This window comes from Labrus bergylta, chromosome 15, assembly GCF_963930695.1.
Source record: "Labrus bergylta chromosome 15, fLabBer1.1, whole genome shotgun sequence".
NCBI classification, from domain to species: domain Eukaryota; kingdom Metazoa; phylum Chordata; class Actinopteri; order Labriformes; family Labridae; genus Labrus; species Labrus bergylta.
The window spans coordinates 23604381-23619789 of record NC_089209.1 but is presented as its reverse complement, the minus strand read 5'-3'; the positions used below and the strand labels follow the sequence as shown (position 1 = coordinate 23619789).

Genomic DNA, 15409 nt, shown 5'->3' with positions numbered 1-15409 from the left:
TTGTTCATTTCCAGATGAATGTAGTAAAACAGCCAATTAGTTAAAAAAATCAATGTAGGCAGCAGCACACTCACACTATTCCAGTAAAATTTGATTTATGTGAGAAAAGCTTTAAACTAAAACGTCATTGAGCCTTTTTTTTATCTTTCATAAAGTTTAGTGCAGATTCCTCGGGAACCACAAGAATAAAACGAATACCACAAAACAAAAACTGCTAACTTTGACTTTTATTTTTCACAACAACTGAAGTTTCTTTGGGACACCTTTTAATCGTCCACAGGTCTGGTCAGGTTGGTTTTGACCACGTGTCCGTCTCTCTGTCCTCTCAGTCCTGTCAGGTAGGTCTGAGGTTTGGGCACGCTGCTCTTACCGTCTCTCTTACTCTGGCAGACGGCGTTCTTTGGCAGCCACGTCTGGGTCGTGTTTTCTCGTCTCATGTGGCTCATATCGGTCTGTGTTGAGTGGGTCGCTTTGCTCAAGAGATCAGCCTGGAAATATTCAATACAAAAAGATGCATTCATTTATATCAAATGAACCTCATTCGAGATAGATATTACTTTTACACCTAATGTGGTCTCACAGTGTGACAATTTTTACAATGGTTCATCACATATAATACATTAAGGCTCAGCAGTTTGATAGCTTTTCTTCGCACCTCCCCCTCGTTCCACTCGTACGACTTGTCCATGTTCGTCTCCAGTGGGTGGATGTCGGTCTGTGTGCCACTCTCACAGTTGGTGATCGGATTCACCAGTAAACCTTCACCTGGCTGCATCTACAAAGCCATGAAGTAAACATTCAAACTCTGATAAAACGTCAGAGAAGAAAGACTGGATCCTCTACAAACAATAAATCACATTCAAATAAAACTGTTTTCTGAATGCTCTGTCCAATCTTTATATCTATCACAGGTGTTCTAAGAAGAGGTGTACGTCTTTCACTGAAGCTGCTGACCTCAGGGTACGGACTGACGCAGGAGAACTGTTGGTGCAGTTTGAGGAGCTGAATAAGTTCAGGTGAGAGCTTTGCTTTCTCAGCCACCTCTTCAATGAACTCTTCTGGACTGGAGGCAAATTTTACCGCAGCGTCTTTGGAGCTGAAAACATAGAGCTTCTCTTTGTGTTTGAGGACTCCGATGTGAGGATTACCTGTGAAATAAAGGACACAGATATTTCAAACTGAGCAGTTTTAAAGGAAAAATCAGAATCAGAATCGAGTTAATTGCACATGGGGAGTAAGAATGTAATTTATGGGAAGCATTTGATTTTAAATTGAAAGCTTGTATTGTTTGTTATGTTAATTAATGGATCAGTTGGACATATTTTTTGCAGGTATTTATAGGTAGAGTTGAGTAATTATGGAGGGCGCAATGTACAGGTGGTGTGAGAAAATGAGAGTGTCTTTGCCTTTAGAGTAGATTCAGATATTGGAATATTACGTTTGGATGCTGTTTCGGAAATTGTGGAAACTCTCAAGTGAATAAACTGGAAAACGATGAACCTGTGAGTACTGATGTATTGAAGTGGGCACACTTCAAAAACAGGCAAAAGATTGGCTGCTACCATTTAAGTGACATTTTTAAACACTCTCCACTTCAATATTTTTTAAATTGATTGGTTTTTAGGTACATCAGACTAGATTAAAGACGCTCATCATATAGACAGCTTGTATGTGGAATAATAGACAGAAGTAAGAAGAACATTTTATACAGTTAACATTTAGATAAATATTGCCTTTTCCATGCACCAGATAAAATGGTTGTAAGATCACCCCACAACCAGTGGCCTAGTGGTTAGTTCGTGTGCCCCATGTACAGAGGCTACAGTCCTCAAAGCGGGTAGCCCGCGATTGAATCTGACCTGTGGTACATTTGCAGTATATCCCCACTCTCTCTGTCCCTAATTTCTGACCCAATCCCCTGTCTCTACCCTGTCTCTCAAATAAAGGCATAAAATGAATAAATCTTTAAAATAATAAATCTTTAAAAAAAGTTAAGTGTGGATGACTTCCTGGTGTTTCATGACGACAGTACCTGGTAGTAGGAGTCCGTCTCTGGTCACCACAGTGTATCCACAGACTCCGTTATACTGCAGTGGCAGCTCGTTAAAGCTGGCTGTAGTTTCAGGGAGGAGCCAATTGTGTGACTTCATCTCACCTGGATCGATTCGCTCACCTACACAGCATTAGAGAAACAGCAGCATTACGAGTCAGTTGGGTTCAGATACAGTTCAGTTCTTGAAGTCTTAAGGAATATGGACTTTACTCTGTAGTTGATTTCAAAAGAAGTCGTTACCCGAGGACTCGATCATCCTCTGCTCATCTGCCTTCACCTCGGAGGACTCCAACAGACCGTCTAAATGAGCTTCAGAGAAGATCTTGGCCTGCGAGGCGATGAAGGGCTGCAGGTTGATGCTGATGTTATTGAGGATGTTCAGTAGCTCGGCCTCGTCCTGGAGTCCCGACCACAGCTTAGGCAGAGCCTTAAACAGCGGCTGAAAGACAAAAATGAGTCTGAAGCACTTCATGTTTTTTCATTCATACGAAACCTTTGATCAAAGATGCAGTAAAAGGTGCAGTGAAAAAACAAAGGAAGATAAAACAAAGCAACATTTTGTAATGGTAAAAGTCTGTGTTCACAAAGGCACACTTTTTGATTTCTTCTTCAACTGATGAGAAGACATGATTGAGATGATTCCTTTTTGTTTTAATCTTGTACGCACAAACTGTGATTTATACTGTAAGATGAGCATTATCTGATACTTTATTGAGAGTTTGATGAACAGAAGGTAATTCCTGCCTGTGGGCTTCAGATTTTATAACTCCATTAGGCACTCAGACACTTACTCTGAAATTTCCTGGACTATAAACCTGAATTTATTTAACCTGGCAACCGTGCAAATCTGTCCGCAAACTGGTCAACAATTTGTTTATATTTTGTTCTTATTGAGCGTAATACAAACACTGTGCAATATCTACTCTATTAACACAGTACACACATTATATTTATATTTATAAACATTGTTTATATCTTTTCAATTCCCTGCCCTTTGTGAATAGCTTCTTAGTATTACTCTCACTTATTGCTTATCTTAAGACTGTTATGGTAATATTTTCAGAATCAGAATCAGAATTGGGTTTTATTGCCAAGTACATTTACACATAAAAGGAATTTGACTTGTGTATTGGAGCTAAACAATTAACAAGGAAATAACACAGAACTAGCAACAACTTACATTTTGTAAAGCACTTTGCTATAGATGCTTTACTGTACCAAATGAACTTTTCTTACTACAACTCCCCTGCACGACATTACCCCTGAGTACCTTTCAGACCTCCTCCACCTCCTACACTCTGACCCAGAACCTCCAGTCCTCAGACACTGCTCTGCTCTCCACTCCCCACACCATCGAGCAGACTTTGGGGGGCAGAGCCCTTCAGTGTGGCAGCCCCCCCCCACCCCCCAACCTCTGAAACGATAAGGTATCAGAACTTACAAACACTGTTGCAGTGGGTACAGCTGCCTTTGACTTCACAGTTTCTTTCAGCAGCTTCATGTTTGAGGAGAACTCAGCCTGCAGGAGCTCTGCGTGTTTGGCACATAAACAAGCATCAGCCTGGTGGAACAATGGAAAACACATATTTACGAAGCAGTGACTTACATTTTAAACAGCATACAACAAAACTTGTATGGTCTTGTTTTTATCATCAAAGAAATATTTAAATTACATCTTTAAAACACTTTACAGAATTTAGCTGCTTTTATCTCATCACGCCTCGATTACTCTAGCAGCCTTTTGACCTGCCTGAGCATCAAATCTACAGATCGATTCTAGACGGTACAGATGTCAGCTGCCAGTCTTTTAACCAGCACCAGGAAGCATGACTACATCACTCCTGTTATAGCGTCTTCACACTGCCTCCATGTGTGTTTCAGAATAGATTTTAAGATTTTACTGATTACTTTTTATGCTGTCCACGATCTTTCTCTCTGCTACATCTCTGACCTATTAGTACCATAAGAGCTGACTTGTACATTGAGATCCTCGGACAGAGGACTTCTGGTCGTTCCAAATACTAAACTGAAAACTAAAGAGGACAGAGCGTTTTCTGTGAGGAAACCGTGGAACAACCTGCCCCACAAATGGAAAAAGTCAAACTAGTTAAAGATCTTTTTCAGGCACAGTGACGTTTGAAGCTTCAGAAGTCACCCACCATGAGACGTTCTTCATTTGAGAAGCAAACAAGACCTGCACACCAAGGAGCTCCCGTTTAAAGGATTTATTGATAAGTGACGGAAGAGCATGTTGGCTCAAAATGTCACTTGTCAATAAATATTTTAAACGGGATCTTGTTTGCTTCTCTTTACCTATTTGTGTTTTTGGATCTACTTTGGATCCACTTAGGAATGTGCACGAGACAAGCTTCAACCCACTCTGCTAATAAATAAGTTCCTCTAATCTAAGTCACTAAGTGCTGAATAAAAGGAAACACAAACAAGTGAAATAAACCTGTTAAAACATCAAAATCTCTCAGACAGAACTATTGAAATGTAAGCTACATAAACCTTAAATATCTACAGGATCATCACCACCAGCTGCTGTGTCCTCACCAATAACATCCTGAGGAAACCTTCATGCTGCCTGACGTTGTAGAGAGCCTGTTTCAGTAACACCATGGGAACATCACGCTCTGCAGAACGACAGTCAGGGTGCGTCAGCTTCTCCAGCACAGCCGTGTATCTCCAGGCCAAACTCTGAGAGATTTTCAGCTCGTTCTCTAAGCTCGTACTGATGGCTGGAAGAGCTTCAGTCAGAGCTGCAGGCACTGCAGAGAGAATGTTAAAAGACAGTGACATGTTTTACAGAGGTGGAGATGATTGGACCCTAGTTTGACCCCTCACAAGCTACCTTAGGCAGAGGTTAACATTTTCAATTTATCACCAGTAAGGTTCCAGGTACCCCAAATTTGAGAAGCTCTCACAAATTTTCCTACAGGAGTTAGATTTAAATATTTTTAAATGTGTTATAAGACTCCTTTATGAACACATTTGTGAAGAAATGTCTTGGTAAGGAATGTATTCCCAGATTGTTCAAATATCTGATACAATTCCCTCACTATGAACACTGGTGATGATTCTCTTAATGTGGACATTTTAAGATGATCTCTGCGTTAATACACTGAAGTTGTAGAAATTCTAGAGTTGCTGTATCATTTTTGGATTGTTATGGTGCAGAAAACAAGATTTTAGGTCTACTATAACACAAACAGATCAAGCAAAAGATGATCATCTACTTCTGTGTCTGTGAGGTTAAAATGACTGTTGTTGTCAGCTGAGTCGGGTGTCTTTGAAGTGAGCGATGCAGCGTCTGTTTCTTGTTAAAGAAATAATCTTCCTCTTCAACAAAAAGCTCTATCTCTGTAGGGATCCTTTCTATCATGTTAACAGACACTTAGTATAACAATTTGAACTGGACACATTTTGAAAATTAGAATATAAAAATGATCAGATTAAAGCCAATTTCAAAACTTCAACTGGACTCAAAACATATCAGAAAAGAGTCGATGTTAAAAAAATGCCACAATTTCCCTTTAAGTTATATTTCCTAAAGAGTACCTGCCAAGTCTGATTTTCTGTCTTGTGATTTAAAAAAAGTCACATTATAGTTTTTGGCCAAGTTGATCAGGCATGTGAATATTCATATAACATGACATGGTGCTTTCATGTCAGTGTCTGGTTTTGTGTACTTAGTTTATCGAGGTCAGTCTCCTGCTCTCCTTTCTTTCCGGCCTTGTTGAAGAGTCGGATCCCTGTGACGGTCATGGTGAGCTCTTTGAGCTGCAGCTCTTTGTCTCTCTTCAGGAGGACCATGAAGGCTCTCAGCTCAGTGTGAGGGAAGACGCTCTGCAGGGCAGCTGACGAGAGAGAGGAGGAAGCAACAGTTCAAATATAGATGACTTATAGACTAAGCAGATACACTTCATGAGGTTCACATCATATGTGATCCAGTACAGCAGCTTGTTTTGCCTGATCACAAATATGATCTAAATCATTTTAGACTGAAACTGTCAGATTGTGTCAGTTTAACAAAGTGTGTTTTACTGAGACTTCAGATGAAGGGATGTTGCATTAGGCTGAGAGGTTTTTCTCCCCATTTACATACATGTTGTACATTTATTGGACCAGAGCAGCAGAAGACTCGAGTAAAACTATTGGTTAGAATTGTATCTTACTTGTCAAGAGAATGTCAACAACATTTGTTATGGTGGACGACTTTCTAAAAAGCAGACGGTCAGGTTGTTTTGAGAGTTACTTGAAGATGATCAATTTTATACAGCAAAGAAACTTAGTGGAAGCATTTAAAGGTTATACCCACGACAGTTCAGCCAATACTTTTACTTTTTCTCAGCAGCTGCGAGGTTTGAGGTTTTATTCCTGTTTGAATGAGTTTATCCACACTGTCTCCTTTGACTGCTGGTACCCCTAGCAGCAGAAAAGAACTGCAGGGTATCGTACAGTTTGATATCATTTAAGCTGATTTCTCCCTGTTGTCTTTGTCTTTTAAAATAACTACATGTGATTGTGATGGAGTAGTTGGTTTGTATTTATGGGTTAACGCCTGTTGATAAAAGTTACTTCTGGCTTCACAACAAATCGCCCTTTGTGAAAAAAAGAGATATCTGTGATTGAGTGTAAAATATACAGAGGTGTGTTGCATTCACATGAGAAAATAAAAACCTGCTCTGTTTTTCTGAATCAATGAGATAATGATGTCAGAGAAGTGTCCCTTCAAACCACTGGTCCCTCAGTTGCACTTAGTGGAGATCCAGTATTTACAATAAATACCTGATTGTCTATTGAGTCAGCAGGTAGCCGCCTGAATGCAGCTCAGACGCATCAGCGTTATATCAGTGAAACATCCTGACAGATCAGAGCGGGGTTTGAGTCTGCAAAGATCCAAATCACCTGTGCAAAGTTACAGACTAATAACAACACCATCCATGTTACATAAAGTGTCAACTTTAAAGTTTGGGAATGTTTGCTGCTTTAAGTGGTCAGAAGGAGACTTCCTGTTGGGATTTAGAGGTTCCAGTATCTTGTTAATCCAGAAAAACAGAGAACGTGAATACAATTGGCTTTGGTACAGTATATATATTTTGGAAGCAACCAGTCCTGCACTGTCAGGGACTTGATAAATATTTGCTGGTTTCAGAAACATTATTTGCACACCATAAAGTCTAATGCAGTCAGTGCATGTTTTCTATCTGTGGTTCTGACAAGGTGAAACACTGTGTTAGTTTGAACCTGTAGCCTCGTTCACAGTGTTGACGTCTGCGGGGGAGCCCACGCCGGAGCGCAGCAGGATGTACGTTACAACTTTGCGGTACAATGCTTCTAACTCTTCCCGTGTTTTCACCCTGCTGTCTGTGATCTCTCTGCTCACTGAGCTCAGCTTGGACTCCATCACCTGGTGGATATCCTCCAGGAACTCTCCTGCACAAACACATTCAGGTATCTGTTAAGATGTTCAATTTACAACGCTCATATGTAATCTTTAAAAAGGCCACAATTTAAGAAGGTTTCCATAAACAACGTTTCAGGTTTTTAGTCAAAAACCTTTTTTTATTTGCTTCTCAATTATTCTAAAATCTTTGCTGCAGAATAATCTTACTGATTTAGATGAGTTGACTAGATAATCGTACAATTAATATAAAGATATGATATGATGCATCCTTAGACACGGGTCAGGCATCAAAATAACGATGCAGTGAAAACTTTTGACGACAAAATAATACCAGTTTCTATGATACACTGAAGAGAATGATGTTTACTCCTGGGTTAAGACACACAGGATATTGGTTTTCATTTCAAAAAGAGACACTTACGTCTGGAGGTGTAATTCAAATCAAAATACACCTGCATCTTGATTGTGTCGAGGGACGGGCTGCACTTCTCCATCAGTTTATCCAGACACAGCTGTGAAGAGCAAATCAGTGACTAGTCCAAGGTTTTTACACTAATAAGTTGAACTCATTTACAGTTAAATAGCCGTTTAAATCAATGAATAAATCCTTCAAAATGAACAATAAATATTTTAAAACCTTTAAAAGATGTATTTTTTCTACGTCAATTCAAATATAAATGTTGCGGCTTCACCTCATGACATCAGTATTTAGAAATTCCTGTAACAACATAAATCTCAGGAAGTGTATTTGTCTAATCTTTCTTGTTTTTATTCCAATGGTTTATTCTGATGATTTATTATTTAATTTTTAATCTCTGTAGCACTGAGATTTTTTCCAAAAATATAAAGTGCATTACAAATAAAATGTATTATTACTATTATTATCATTGTTATTGTTATTATTATTATTATTATTATTATTATCATTATTATCATTATTATCATTATTATTATTATTATTATCATTATTATCATTATTATTATTATTATTATTATTATTATTATTATTATTATTATCTCTGGTTAAAAAAATCTAATTACATGAATTACAAGGCACATTTAATGACAAGTCCCTCCCACCCACCCAGCCAGAATGTGCTCAGGCATTTCTTCATGATGTGACTGACGTACTGTATAGAGAGGGTTTTTACACAGATTTTGAAAATACTCATGAAAGTATAGGACTTAATTGTTCATGGAAAACGGAAAACAATTTCTATAACTGTATGGTTTTTAATTCTGTTGTAATCTTTTGTGTTGTGTTTCAGTGTTACCAGTGTTTGGATAGGCCTATTAGTGCGTGTGCTTGGCTGTGAATGCCTTCACGACCTCCAGGGACGGTAGTCTGGCACCCTTATTTTGGGGGTTGTGAGCTGAAAATGTATTAACTTTAAGAATATATTTTCATATGGTAATTTCTAGATACATCAAAATTAATTTACTAATAGTCATCAACAGAAATGTTTTTTTCTTTAATGCAAGAAGAAGTGTTATAAGGAGAAAAAATAATTGAACACTGTAGTAAACTCACCTCTTCGAGGTACCACATACCACATTAAAGCCATTTCTAGGGTCCAGCACCACAGCTTTCACCTGACAAAATGCAAACAGGACAAAACAATGCATGTATTAAATACAGTATATCATTAGTATATATGATAAATATAAATAAACAGTTAATAAATGGAGTTTTAATGTCCTCCACACATGCCAGACTGGTTAGTAGAAGGGGAGATGTAGCCTATATGTTTAAATCAATATAAAATGACATTTTTAACTGTTATTTGAAGGGTTTTAACCTGTTAACACATGAAAAAGATTTATGACTGTCTTAACTTAATTTATATCAAGCATTAAACATGTTGAACTAGTGGTAGTTACCAGCTAACTTTAAGCTACAATGTAGTTAGCAGGTTAGTCCTGGTTACTGACCATGAAAGCCACCAGAGTTTCAGACACCGCATGTCCTCTCACCGCACACTCCCGCACTATGTCACCAATAATGTTTTTAATGAGGCTTTCTGCGTGACCTCCAGACATTTTGCCGTCAATGTCTGTTGTTAATCACACAGACTGGGTTAAATGTGCTAAAAGAGCCCGGCGGGTCCTGTTGATAATTGGTTACCACAGTAACAGGGCCAGTCTCGGATGCATTACGTCAGTCTCTCCTCTAGAGGGCGGTATAATCCAGCTGTACGCTTTAAAAATGTGAACGTCATTTGTTCGTAATTTATTTATTTATTTTTTATCTTTATTTTTTAAGTTTTATGAGGATTAGTGTGACAGTGACCTGGCTAAAAAAAGAAAAAAAAAAGTTATTTCAAAAAATGAAAGAAGATTGCAATGACATACGGGAGAAGGGAGGATGGGTGAGTGTTCATGAGTGAATATTTACATCTACAGAGGAGATCAAACAACCTGATTCTCCGTTTAATACAAAACCACTTTCATTTGTATAAAACTCACTCAAATCCCTGCGACATGCTGCAAGTGAAGTTTATTTATAGAGCACATTTCAACAACAAGGCGATTCACACAAGACATCAAAAGCATCAAGACAAAGGGAAAAGGAGAGACTAAAATAGACTGTTTTAAATTGACTGAAACAACCACAACAATCAGAAGAGAAGATTAAATATGAAAATATGATGACAAAAGATCTTAAAGGAATAAAGGAATAACACTAAGAAAATAAATAAGCTCAAATTTGAAATGCAGTTTGTCAAACAAGGAGAGAACCTTTACTGCAGTGCACTTTCATAAACATTGGTGACATATAAGAGGTTATTTTAAAAACACCTTTTTCAATCAAAGCAGCACAGGCTGAAAGTTCAGACCTACATGTACCACTACATCCTACACAGAATAATCATGTCACTTATTCACTTGATGAGACATTGGGTCCCATTAAAGATCAGGTAGATGGCTGCATTAGACTCATTTTATATATTTTTTAAATAATACAATTAAAAAAATCAGTTCAGAAATGATGACATGTCTTACTGTTATCTCCGGGCCTTTAGAGCATCTGAAGTAATCTGAGCTGTGAAACCTGAAGACGGCACACTACAGTTTTTCAATGTCTCAGATATCCTTTTCTAAACTCTGAGAAAAGCAACATACCTACCTACATTACTCGACAAAACAAAAAGCTTATTTTTGGCTTCAAACTGAAGTTGTTCATTGAATGCACACTCCACATGTAACCTCAGACACACATTTCAACATACTCCGGTGTAGGAATAGGCTTGAGAAGATCTCTGATCAGAGGCTTACTATAAATATATTTACTTGCGATACTTTTCAAGGAATTTATTATTTTATTTTAATCGTCTGTCATTAATTTTTCAAAATAGGCTACACTGGGATTTTCAGGAGATTAGGAGTAAAATGATTCTCATGTACAGAGAAAATGGTCTGTTGTTATGAGGTGTAAAACAAAAACACAAGCTTACTGTCTCATAAAGAAGAGTAGAGGTCTATGAATAATCAAAAGAGGGCCGCCGGTAGCACAGTGGTTCATCAACACGCCCCATGTACAGAGTCTACAGTCCTCGGCTTGAATCCGACCTGCGGCGTGTTGTTCCCCACTCTCTCGCCCTGATTTCTTACTCTATCGCCCACTGCCCTGTTTCTCAAATAAAGACATAAAGAAATAAACCTTTGTAAAAAAAAAAAAAAAAAGAAAGTATAACCCAAAAGGCAAGGATGTTGTGTATAGGTACGTTCAGGAACATTAGCATTAGCTTGAGAGACCGGAAGGTTTAATGGCGCCCCAGAGAATGTCTGCATGTTTTTTTCCATGTAACTTGAATCTGCTTTTTCCCACAATGATTTATTTTTGATCAAAATGTTAATCAGTCATATCTGTTGAGCTGCTGCTGCAGGAGCACACAAACATGTAGAGAACATTCAGATTCTTTTATTAAGTGTTTAGTCTATTCAATAACAACACAAACAGCTGTCGTAATTGTGTTTAGAGATCTACAAACTAATTGGGTAAAATCATAACTGTAAAATACAGGTTTCTTGAGACTTTTTAATCCGAGTTGTATCAACAATCTTTCTGATTTAAAGTGAGAATTCAGGTTAAAATGTGTTCCTTAGAAATCTGAATGATTACAGTACACATCTGTGTTCATTGACAGTTCAATCTACTTGTTTGTTGTTGACAGAGCAGCTTTGTGTCCTGCTTTGGAGCGAAGCAGGGCTTGGAGAGCCAGGTGAAGGTGTGCTGTTGGACTCTGCTGGCCTTGGCTGTGAGCATCCTGACCTACTGTGTTTGGAAGAGAGTGGTTTAGCCAACACTGCCACCTACCGACCACAACCAGGAACTGTCAGAGACTGAGCGACAGTATGGAAGTGTTTGCAGAAGGGGTTTAAGATGCATCATTTTATTAGTAAGAAGCTGGATGATCAGTATGTTACCTTCAGACTATCAGGAGTATTCAAACGCCAAACACTGCATGTGATGTCTCATGAACACTTTCCTTTCAGCTTGTAATTTAATCAACATTGAATGTACTGGTAGTTATATTTGTGCAGTTGGGTATATGTGCTTTGTCTACATTTTGGTAGCACCTTTATCTACGAATAAAAATAGCAACAAAACATTGAATGAACCACATTTATACCCAGAATCTCCATCTTGATCTTACCACTCCTCATTTAAGTCACATGATAACAGATTTTAAATGTTTGTTTACATCTGTATTTCTGGCAAAACACCAGCCATGCAGCTACACCTTATCTACAGTGTAGTGCCTCTACTCTAATAAATACATCTCATTAATTTGAAGATAGCCTGTGAATACTATTAAACACATTAAGACTTCAAAAATGCAGAAGAAACTTTTATTCACATGAACAGCAGACAGAACACTGAAAACTGGAAAAGACTTGGTTGGAACGTTACATTTTCAAGGCAGATTTTGACAATTTCAGGTTTAGGCAAGCTCCTCCTCGCCTTCCTCCTCAAACTCGCCCTCCTCGTCGGCGGTGGCATCCTGGTACTGCTGGTACTCTGACACCAAGTCGTTCATGTTGCTCTCAGCCTCGGTGAACTCCATTTCATCCATACCCTCCCCGGTGTACCAATGGAGGAAAGCTTTGCGCCTGAACATGGCTGTGAACTGCTCAGAGATGCGCTTGAACAGCTCCTGGATGGCTGTGCTGTTGCCGATGAACGTGGCAGCCATCTTGAGGCCACGGGGAGGAATGTCACAGACAGCCGTCTTCACGTTGTTGGGGATCCATTCAACGAAGTAGCTGCTGTTTTTGTTCTGCACGTTCAGCATCTGTTCATCCACCTCCTTCATGGACATGCGGCCACGGAAGATAGCAGCCACTGTCAGGTAGCGGCCATGACGTGGGTCGCAGGCAGCCATCATGTTCTTTGTGTCGAACATCTGCTGGGTGAGCTCTGGTACAGTGAGGGCCCTGTACTGCTGGCTGCCTCGGCTTGTGAGGGGAGCGAAGCCTGGCATGAAAAAGTGCAGACGAGGGAATGGCACCATGTTTACAGCCAGCTTTCTCAGGTCAGCATTGAGCTGTCCGGGGAACCTGAGGCAGGTGGTGACGCCGCTCATGGTGGCAGAGACGAGGTGGTTGAGGTCACCATAGGATGGGGTTGTGAGTTTAAGGGTGCGGAAACAGATGTCATACAGAGCCTCGTTGTCAATACAGAAGGTTTCATCTGTGTTTTCTACAAGCTGGTGGACTGACAGTGTGGCGTTGTAGGGCTCAACAACTGTGTCTGATACTTTGGGTGAGGGCACAACGCTGTAGGTGTTCATAATACGGTCGGGGTACTCTTCACGGATTTTGCTGATGAGCAGTGTGCCCATCCCAGAGCCAGTACCACCACCAAGAGAGTGTGTGAGCTGGAAGCCCTGCAGGCAGTCACAGCTCTCTGCCTCCTTCCTCACTACATCCAGGACAGAGTCCACCAGCTCTGCACCCTCCGTGTAGTGACCTTTGGCCCAGTTGTTGCCAGCACCACTCTGGCCTAGAAGAGGGAAAGAAAAGGGAATTAAGCTTCACAGTACTTAAATGCAAAATGAGAAGTAGCTAGGAATGCAAGGACAAATTAACAATTACCAAAAACAAAGTTGTCTGGCCTGAAGACCTGGCCGAAGGGTCCGGATCTCACAGCGTCCATGGTTCCTGGCTCCAGATCCACCAGCACAGCACGAGGAACATATTTGCCACCTTCAAGAAGCATATAGGACGTGAGGGTAATGTTCACAAAAAAGCCACAAAGTTTATGCCTATTAAAACATCTAATTCAACCTTACCTGTGGCTTCATTGTAATAGACATTGATCCTTTCAAGCTGCAGGTCACTGTCACCGTGGTATGTGCCAGTTGGGTCAATGCCGTGCTCATCACTGATCACCTCCCAAAACTGAAATATAATAAAATATAAGAAGACATTGTTGGCTGATCAAACATAAAGTGACAGGGGAATGAGCAGGCAGTAATGCAAAGTGGATGCAGGTCATCATGTATCGGTTTCTTTCATTTTTAAGCGGATGCAGCAGTTCTGTAGAGGTTGATTAGATAATTGTTCAACTACAACTTCCCGCCGTTTAGCAGAACGCGCGCGCGGCCTCATCGCCGATTGGCTGCGACTAGCTACGTCATTGACCGCCAACATGGTCACACCTGCGGACATTTGTTTTAGATTTACAAAGCATTAACTCAATTTATCAGATTTGTAAATTAAGTAAAATCGATTTATATTCATTACAATTCGACGCATCACAACCCATAAGAGCAGCTCTTGAGATTTTAGGTTTGGCTTAAATTTTAAAGTAACATTTTCATAAGTAGGACACAAAGCAGCACACAGGACGCGGCGTTTCTTTTCTAAAATACATCGATTTCAAACGCACAAAAAAACATAAAAAGCTGTACTAACCTTGGCACCAATCTGGTTTCCGCACTGACCGGCCTGGAGATGCACAATTTCCCTCATTTTGTTTTTTCTTTGGTTGACTAACGGCTTCGATTAATAACTTAGAGTGTCTGTGTCTGTTAGCTTGTACCGACAAGCAACCATCTTTTTTATACTACAGCTGAGCCCCGCCCTCTACCCCTCAGCTCGAACGTTGGTTGGCTCATTTTTTTATGATTGATGTACACGAACAGATTTAGACCAATTAAATCGTCCCTGTCTTCTCCACTATTGGTCCAGTGTGTCTGTCAATCACATTCGTGTCAAACGTATGACTACCGTCTAATCTGTCGACGTTGGCCATGACGTTGTGCCTACGTCCCTCATGATGGCGGAAAAGAAACGCAACACCGACAACAGATTTAATTCATTTCACAGCCGCATGCAAGCCATAGACTGTAAATATTATATATATATATATATATATATTATATATTATATATTATAAAATAATATATAATAATATAATATATATATATATATTATATTATTATATATTATTTTACATGCAAGCGTGTAAAAATAAAATGAAACTCATCGATCAGCTAATCTTAATAAACTATTTTGACTGTATCTAGTTATAAAACGTCGAGTCAATTTTAAATATTTAAAACAAAAATACACTGTTGGTCTACTAGATATTAAAAAATATTTAACAGCTAAAAAGAACAGAACCATTTATTAAATAAAAAATTTACATCTATAGTAAAAATATATCTTTATATCTTAAACTGTATTAATTAATTTTTCACTTTGATTTGACTGTGATAACTTTTTTGACTCATGACAATTTTAGTTTTTATGTAGCCTACTTATAACTTGGGTTTTAATTAAGTGCTATAATATATATATACAGTGTATGTACTGTATATATGTAAATCTATATATTCAAAAATAAAATTACACACACATTATTATGCATTGTCTTAAACTGAGAGATCTTCACTTGCTGTTTGACTGCTTTTATTTTGAAATAAAAGTACAGACCT

At 39.0% G+C, this 15409-nt stretch overlaps 2 protein-coding genes across 2 annotated transcripts; both read right to left on the bottom strand.

Annotated features, from left to right (window-relative positions):
- Positions 1-209: 209 nt before the first annotated feature.
- Positions 210-9503, bottom strand: LOC109975294 (cilia- and flagella-associated protein 206-like). The gene is made up of 11 exons (XM_065964130.1): positions 9396-9503; positions 7885-7975; positions 7304-7492; positions 5746-5913; positions 4610-4824; positions 3495-3614; positions 2294-2492; positions 2033-2173; positions 955-1148; positions 656-775; positions 210-488 (listed from the first exon to the last, which is right to left on the bottom strand). The coding sequence occupies exons 1-11, from the start codon at positions 9501-9503 to the stop codon at positions 267-269; spliced, it is 1767 nt and encodes a 588-aa protein (XP_065820202.1). The 3' UTR covers positions 210-266.
- Positions 9504-12303: 2800 nt separating this feature from the next.
- On the bottom strand, positions 12304-14537 carry LOC109975295 (tubulin beta-4B chain-like). Its single transcript, XM_020625753.3, has 4 exons — positions 14385-14537; positions 13760-13868; positions 13563-13673; positions 12304-13470 (listed from the first exon to the last, which is right to left on the bottom strand). The coding sequence occupies exons 1-4, from the start codon at positions 14439-14441 to the stop codon at positions 12410-12412; spliced, it is 1338 nt and encodes a 445-aa protein (XP_020481409.1). The 5' UTR covers positions 14442-14537; the 3' UTR covers positions 12304-12409.
- Between the last annotated feature and the right edge of the window lie 872 nt (positions 14538-15409).